Genomic DNA, 8,758 nt, shown 5'->3' with positions numbered 1-8,758 from the left:
AAAAAAAAAAAAAAAAGAAAAAAAAAAAAAGAAAAAAGGAAAAAAAAATCTTAAAGAGCCAAAGTTGAGCCAAAGCAAAAGTAATACTTTTACTGCCTGATGGAAGGCCAACAAAGCCAGTGGAGAAACTCCTGAGATAGACTGATATTGACTAAATGTAGACACCTATCATCTGCATCTCCTCTAGTCTTTCTAGGTTCCCTTTGTACTTAATGAAGAAGTAGGTGTTTTTACTTCACTATCCCTCCCAATTATTTTAGATGTCTCTTCTAGGACAAGATGAATAACACTGCTGCTTCTATTCCTAGGTTACAATGAGAAAATTGGTACCTAGTTCAGATGAACTCACCTCTGCAAAATTCAGCAGCTTAAGTGCATCTGTTGCATTCAACAGATGTAACAGTAACAGATGCATTAGTGCATCTGTTACTTCACTGTACTATCCTGCACTTTATTCTACATTATTTTGAGGAAGTAAACAGAAACTGTACATTCCTGGGCATGGAAAACATTTACATGGAAGTGAAATTGCTTTTCCTAAGATCGATTTTATAGGGATCTCCAAAAAATTATGCCATAAAAAAAAAAAAATCTCAGTTGAATTGCATAAAGCAGATAAATTTCAGTGTTTTTACTCCGTGTAATGGAATCCCTTATGATTCCAAGAACATGGAAAGGAAAAGATATATTGAGTTCAAATTGTTCTTGACATGGAGCAATTCAGAACATATAAGCAGAATTGAGGGTTTCCCATGGGAACAGTGGTCTGACTGCAATTTCCCAATAATGACTTCTGGTCCAGAATCATTCCTATAAACTTCTTGGTGCATGCCAACTAAGGAGTGGAGTGACCTTTGGTCATTCGTGTCTGTAAATCAGTTGATTCTGTGTTCTTTATTTATGCAAGTATACAAGGTTCTGTGTCTAGGGCAGCAATGAAGGAAAGAAACAAATGTAGGACCAGTGCAAGTCATTCTGAAGTGAAGATGGGCAAAGATATGGAAAAAGTGAGCAAAGGCAATGCAGACTAAACATAGATATAAATGTGATATACTTGGCACCAAACAATTTACATATTTCCCAAGCAAATATTTCCAAGCCAAGACAAAAATTAAGGAGAATATACAATCTCTCTCTAGATCTGGCATGCTTAGGCCTTTTAAAATATTATTAACATCATAAAAATGCAATACATAGATGAGAATTAGATGATGACACAAGTGGTGTCTGTTTTATAAGCAATGGACTTGTTGAACAGCAAATATTACATCAGGAGAAGTGATCCGAAGACAAGAGATCTGTTCTTTTCCGTTTAAAGTAGAACCCAAAAGTGAAAACTTTCACTGTACGCTTTTTTTTTATTATTATTATTTTTTTATCTGGTGGAAACTGACTATGTTCAGAACACCAGATCTTGTGCTGGAACAAGTTTCTTGCATCTTTCAGTCTTGTCCATATCTGCACAGTCAACCACATTGAATTCTTTCCAGTCATTTACATAAGCTTACTTACCACATATTTTAAAAACTGGAAGGCTGGAATTCAACTTGCAAATCAGAATTCCTAAACTTAGATATTTATTTGAGATGTAGCTGACTAATCACTAGTGTGTAGAAACTGGGTTTGGTGTGTTTGCCTAAACATAGACATCTAGAAACATTTTATACACCACTCCCATTCCAGCAAAGAGGCCCTTTGTCATATCTGCCATGCAGATGTCTTAGATGCCATGGGGCATCTCAAGTGGTACTAGTTGACTACATTTAGGCCAGTACGTACTTAATTGTGTTGGTGGGATTGTGCTGACCAAAAGGTAATGTCTACTTAAGAATGAACTCTCTTGAGAATGAATGTCTCTCTTGACTGCATTTTTTTTTTAAGGTCTTGTTTCTGTAATCAGTATCTCTGGCTGCAGAAGGAGAGCTAGTATGTGTGTTGCTATGAAAGTCAGAAAAGCTGGGTAAATATGATGACAACATTAAAAGACTGCAAGTGGGACTGTGGCAGATGAGACTAGATCTCCATCCTGTCTCACTTGGTAATAAATTATCATCCATGATTACTGACAAAGCAGTTCTTATCTCATGTACTGATCTGAAATCAGCTGGTGCTAGATCTGGCATGCTCGTTTCAGTGTAATGCGTTTCAGCATTTTATTTATTCTGACCAGCAAAAGTGTAATTTAATAATGGTTTTCTTATAGCTTAGATATTTCATAGCTAGAAGGTTGTTATTCTCTACTTTTTTTTCCTTTATGAATTTGAAAGGAGACTGAATATCAATGAACTGAGGTATTCTGAACTGGTCAGTAAAGTGCACGCTTCTGACTAACTATGATTTAAGACATTACACATTAAGGTGCTGATATAGCTTACCAGAATTTTCTTACATCATTCTGTGTGATAGTAAGACATGTAGTATATTTGTGTCTGTGTGTGTTATGCAGCCTGGATTAGTCACTCAGAACAACAAAGACACATACCCATAGAACAGTCTTTGAAATCCGCTCCCTGTAGGAGATGGGATAATCCTTTGTGTCGATTAATAGTAAAAGATGTCATGACTCATTTTCTGAGAAATTAATATTATATTCAGTGTCAAGCAAAAGCCAAATACTTGAGTAATGGGTTCTCAAAAAAGTGAAATGTTCAAGAATAGCTACATCCTACTGTTGAAAGGAAATGCGTAAGCTGAAATTACTTCTCATAGTTGCTAGACTATTTGATCTCTCAAGTAAATGTTGGATAAGTAGTCACTAGCAATAGAATTATATAAACAAAATTGCTAGTATCTTTATTGTAAGTGCATGTATTTCATTAATTCAAATATTCTTATGGTTCCTTACATCAAAATAGCAATGAAAAGTGCATGCTGTCTACCTAGACTTTAGTAAAGCTTTTGACAGTTTCTCACAGCATTCTCCCAGAGTAACTGGCCACTCATGGCTTGGACAGGTGTATACTTTGCTGGGTAAAGAACTTTGGCCAGGCCCAAAGAGTGAATGGAGTTAAATCTAGTTGCAGACCTGTCACAAGCGGTGTCCCCCAAGGCTCAGTATTGGGCCCAGTTCTCCCCAAGAGGGATCTGGATAGGACGGATCGATGGGCCAAGGCCAACTGTATGAGGTTCAACAAGATATCGAGGTGCTGGAGTGTGTCCAAAGCGGGACAATGAAGCTTATGAAGGGTCTAGAGAGCAAGTTTACAAGGGACAGATGAGGGAAGTGGGGTCATTTATTAGTCTAGAGAAAAGGAGGCTCAAGAGAGACCTTACTGCCCTCTACAACTACCTCAAAGGATGTTGTAGTGGAGTGGGGATGGTCTCTTCTCCCAGGCAACAAGCGATAGAGCAAGAGGAAATGGCCTTGAGTTGTGCCAAGGGAGGGTTAGTTTGGATATGAGGGGAAAATTCTGCACTGAGTGTTGTGAGGCATTGGGGCAGGTTACCCAGGGAAGTAGTTGAGTCGCAGTCCCTGGAGCTATTCAAAAGACATGTACATCTGGTGCTTAAGGACATGGTTCAGTGATAGACTTGGCAAGTGCTAGGTTAACAGTTGGACTGGATGATCTAACCTAAATTATTCTAGGATTCTATATATTTGCAGAGTTGTTCACAGAATCTGCAGTAAAGGGGTTCAAGGCCTAATATAAATATCCGCAGTGAGAAAGTCAACACAAGAGTTTTTGAATCAAGTAAGGAGGTAAAGGAGGGTTCTAGGCAGAGAAAACTAATCTTAAGCCTGGAGAATAGAGACCATGGTACTTAGACATGGTACTTAGAGAGTTATACATTTGAATCAGCTGAGTCATCTGTTTAACAGCAAATGCATGAGCTTGCACGTGCCAAACTCACAAATTTATCTTGGAGTTATTTCTGCTGCTTAGCCAGGCAGACTTAAGACTGTCTTTGGAGCAGTTCTTATAACCAATTCATAGAAATACTCCACTACTGTGCAGCAGAAAGGGACCTTACAGCTTTTTTAAGATTTTCTAGCACACTGAGAAACCTGAATGAGAGGGAAGAAGACATTTCCACTGGGCCAGGACACCATTTACATCAGAAGTCCTGGTTTACGTGATTACCTTTTGAAGACTATTAGCAAATACAATTTACAGGAAGACAATGTTTTTTTGTTTGTTTTAAAGCTACTTGGTTAAGCTTTGGTTAAGCTACTTGGTAGTTCCCAGTACAAGAAGATTAGAGCATTTTAAAGTTGTTCCTATGTCCTGTCTTACCAGATTTTTCATGCATGCCTTTAGCATACCTGGAGAAACCCTGCCTCTACTCTGTTACAATGCGATGACTTCTGTTTAGCTGAACATCATTGTTAGTAAAAGGGTATCTCTGCTAATCTCTTTTTTTTTTTTTTTTTTTTTCCTGAGGAAGAGAACAATAAAAATTTCCAGTCAGTATTTAAACAACACAGATTTATTGTCATTGCAACTTCTTTTGCAAATGACATTTATCTCCCTCAATGTGGATGTAAGAAGTTTTGATTTAGAGACCCTTCTGATTTCTGTTTGTACTTTCTGTAGAAATGTGTTTTAATGGGGCCTCCAAATGCCAACAAGATGATAACAAATAGAACATATTGTGGTTCTGCTGTGCATTGTTTCCAAACTTTACAGCCTACATTTGCAACTCCTGATCTGCACAAGATCAAGATTTTTTAAATTATTTTTTTCCAGAATACTGATTACGGGGGTATAAGGCTTCCAAATTAAGTCATTTATTGGAAAATCCTTTCTTCATGATTTTGCAGAGCAGGTCAGGTTGAAGGTGAAATAGGGTGCCCAATGTATTTGTAACATTCCTGCTGCCATGATCTGTAGTAATTGCTGCTGCGAAACTATCACATTATTACCATAAAAGTGCCTGGAGATTGTCTGATGTTCTTTTTGCTATGACAGAAGTCAAATTAAAGAAGCACAGGAGTGCTCATAAGGCATAGTCTCTAGGCATAGTTTTTAGAGCTGTCCAAAAATGAGCCAAATTGGAGAATGTAATTCTGCCATTCTAGCAGGGAATTGAAGGGCAGTTCAGAACTGATTTTGTGTGAAATAATTTTGGTTATGAAAAAAATAAAAATAAAAAATTTAGAATTATCCTAGAAAACTATTTTAGAAATAAATTCAAGAAACACTGAACTATTTAGAGTCCTATTTAGCAAACATGGGATTCACGTGGAAAAAAATGATCTTTGTCAGGCATCCATCTAAGTGCAAGCTGGTAATCTGTAGGTAGCTACACTAGAATTAGTCCTTGTGAGGCTTCTCAGTAGAAATATATCCATGTTAATATCTGCAGTATTGACACCTAATGCTAGGTGAAATAGAGCCTATAATTTATGTCTGCAGAGTCCCTAGGAAGGCAGTGGGTTTCTCCAAATATGCTACAGACTTGTTATAGAGTCAAGTCTTGGAGAGAGCAATAAAATAATACTTTATCTTTTACTACTTTAACCAGTCAGGGATGCACATCCCCCTCCACCCACCCCCCTTTTTTCTTTATAGCAATATTTATTCTTCAGGATTTTAACTGAAAAACATTCTTTTGGTCATTCTAGTCACACTGGAGACTTTGTAAGTCTATATTTTTGTATTTTGTCTGCAGTACATGAATATTATGTAAAGCTTACAAAGCATTATAATGTCAGGACTGCTGTCAAAAAGGTCATCACATCTTCCTTCTCTAATTAAAAAAAAAAAGAGACTTTTGTTTTCTGTGATACCTTGCATACCACTTTTATCTCCTAACAAGCATGACAGTTGCAATGAATAGTCTTAAGAACTACTGCTGTTAATCTGTTTTCCTTGTTTTTGCCCTTTAACCACAACTTGTAGTTCCAAGATTCTTAATTTCATTTAACACATTTCATTTTTTAGTCATGTTCATGATCTGAAATGAATGTCCAGCTAATTTCAGCATGAATTGAAGTTGCTGAAGTTGCCTCTTCATTTGGCCTTTGAAATTTTATAAAAATCAATATACTAAGTGATTTACTTTCCTTTTTGCTAACTTGGTTTATTTAAAGGTATTGCTTTCTCGCTACTTTTTAAAGACATTGCTTTAGAAGCTGGGTGTTATAACTGTGTGCAATAAATATTGAAATTCTGTCTATTTTGCATAGCACATTCAACACTGCTATAAAAAACAATTTCAGAATAGTAAAAAACTCAACAGTTTTAATATTTTATTTAATTTCAGATGAAAACAATCTCAGTCTTATGTCTTCGTTGTAAGCACAAATGAAGAAGCTGCTTAATGCTGAGGCATTTAGCATTACTTGATGTTGTCATTCAGAATGGGATTTAATGTAATATGTAGCTGGTAAATTTACACATACCTGCAGTTAATCAGCAGACTGTGTGTTTCAGTCTGCTTTTCCTCTGTTGAAAAAATTCCTTTCCAAGTTATAGCAAATAACTTAACTAAATAAGGAAAGGGTTGTTTGGGTGGCAAGTATTTGAACGTATAGCTTACAAAATTAATGGGATTTAGGCATGTCATTAAAATTAAGCTCATGTATAAATGCATTGCCAAGCACACTGGAGCAGAAGGACAGAGAGATTGTCTTTTTTGGAGATGCTACATTCCTTCAAACTGTGGCTCATTCTTCATTTCAATTGTTTATAGAAGTTTTTAAATCTCATACTTTCTTTGACCTCACTGACATGGAATAAACAGCTGAAATTGCACCAGTTTGCATCTGAGTTCCTGAGGCTGAATTTTCTGCAGATGTCAATTGGCTTGTTATGTTGGATTGCAAAAATATGATGGAATAAGGATGTAAGACATTCTCATCGTATTCTGTAGAGCAAAGAATGAAAATAATGCTGTTTATTTAGTCTCCAGGTCTATTTAATGGAAAATTATATAATTTCAATCAATTCTGCATGTCAGTAAGTGCTTTCTGCATATATATATTTCTGTGCAGGTCAACTTCTATGTAAGGGTGAAGGCAATTTATACCCTTGGACACAGTGTATCTCTGATTGCTCTTACAACAGGAAGTATCATTCTTTGCCTTTTCAGGTATGTATTTTTCATGAGTAAATATGAACAATGGTAAGGCAGTTTTAATTGTTGTTTGTTAATTGATTGCTCTGATTTTTAGAAAATACATAATTTTTACATTTTTTCTCAAACAGCTGACAGTAATGTGATGCTAACATGATTTTTGCTAGCACAAATCATATAAAAAATGTCAAAGCACTTAACAAATGTACAGACATCACAGCCCATGTAAAAAAGAAAAGTAATTTAGGAGTGGACTTATAAAGTATTTTTTCTTTGATTTTAAAAATTTATACCACAGATGGGTCTTGAAAATGAGGAGGATGCTGGTCTTAACACCAGACAAGTGGGAAGCCATCCTTTTCAGAAGCTTCTGAGTTGTCTCCAGGGGTACTATAATTGAAGGTGTGCTGAAGGATAGTGTTGAGTGTACAATATTTTCCTTAGGCAGTGTTGGGAAAGGTGGTACTGTGTATTGTTTTTGCCTTATTTCTGGGAGTTTTCTGAGATAGAAAGGAATCCCGAAGTGGCAAAATAAAGAGCAAAATCTTATTATTGATATCATAGCTTTTCTCATTTTCTCCACCTTCATGCTTTTATGTTTCACTTCTGTCTAATAGAATAACTTTTATAATCTCCATTATTAAACTCATACAACTTTTCAGTTCCACTCTGCACCAAGAAGAACAAGCACATACATTTCTCAGATTAGCAGGAAAAAAAGTACATGTAATTTGTAGATGGCTGCATGTTTGTTTGACAGAGCCTCAGTCCTCTGATGAACTCTTCCTATGCCGCGTTCTGTAAATCTTTCAGACTAACATAATTTTTTTTCAATATTTAAATATTCAGAGATGATTAAGAGCAGATACATGACCTATGATTACCTTTTGGAATATCTTAAAAAAAAAAGAAAAAAAAAAAAAAGGAGTAATTCATAGTTATCTTTGGTTTCTACTACCAAACACTACAGGCAAATCATGCATTTTCAAAACTTCTAAAACCTAATAACACATTGAAGACATTTTATTATAGACATATGAATGTTGTCCATTTCCAGAAGTCAGTTGTAACAAACAGATCAAGGTTCACTCATGTCTGCAACTTTACAAACAATTTAAATATCCAAGCTGAGATCTCCCAATCTCTTTATTGGTTCAGTGGAAAGACAGAGTTTTTTCAGGGGGTTCATAAAGTCTTCTAAATCTCACCCTGAAGTTGTCTGTTTCTTTCTGTTACCTACAGGGAATCTAGGGGTATTAGACTCCTAACATAATGAGATGTATTAGGAACACAAATAAGCTGTAAAAATACCCATTTTGGTTACCGAAGCAAGTAGCAAGGAGCCAGTTCTTGTGTAAGGCTGCAGCTGATGCGATTATAAATTACCAATGAGGGAAATGAATGCACGGGCTATGTGTGTATGTCTGTGCATGTCTCTGATACATTTTAGGGCATCCCGTACATTTTGTTTATTTTCTAGGGACAGAGACTGGAAAATCTGGATGTTTCGCTCAGATTTAACTTTTTACTACTCAGATATTTACACCTCTTACCCAAGAAGCATACTTTGCCCTGAAAGGTCCCAGGGTTCTTTATAGACAATGTCAATATTGTGTTTTGTTCACTCACTCCTGAGATACATTCACCTCTGAATGTAACCTGCAAACTTGCTATGTTTAAAAAGCAGACCAAAGAACCACTTCTCTAAGTGAAACTATCTAAAGGAGATTTGGTAGTT

General features: G+C 36.1%; 1 protein-coding gene across 1 annotated transcript in view; it reads left to right on the top strand.

Annotated features, from left to right (window-relative positions):
• Nucleotides 1-8,758, top strand: part of VIPR2 (vasoactive intestinal peptide receptor 2) — a 60,772-nt gene that overhangs the window by 32,244 nt on the left and 19,770 nt on the right. Inside the window, exon 5 of the mRNA XM_035318048.1 lies at nucleotides 6,938-7,035. Coding sequence (XP_035173939.1) covers nucleotides 6,938-7,035 — 98 coding nt within the window. The remainder of the gene's footprint in view (nucleotides 1-6,937; nucleotides 7,036-8,758) is intronic.

Source organism: Oxyura jamaicensis, chromosome 2 (assembly GCF_011077185.1).
Source record: "Oxyura jamaicensis isolate SHBP4307 breed ruddy duck chromosome 2, BPBGC_Ojam_1.0, whole genome shotgun sequence".
Lineage (NCBI taxonomy): Eukaryota > Metazoa > Chordata > Aves > Anseriformes > Anatidae > Oxyura > Oxyura jamaicensis.
This window is presented reverse-complemented; position numbering and strand designations above follow the sequence as displayed.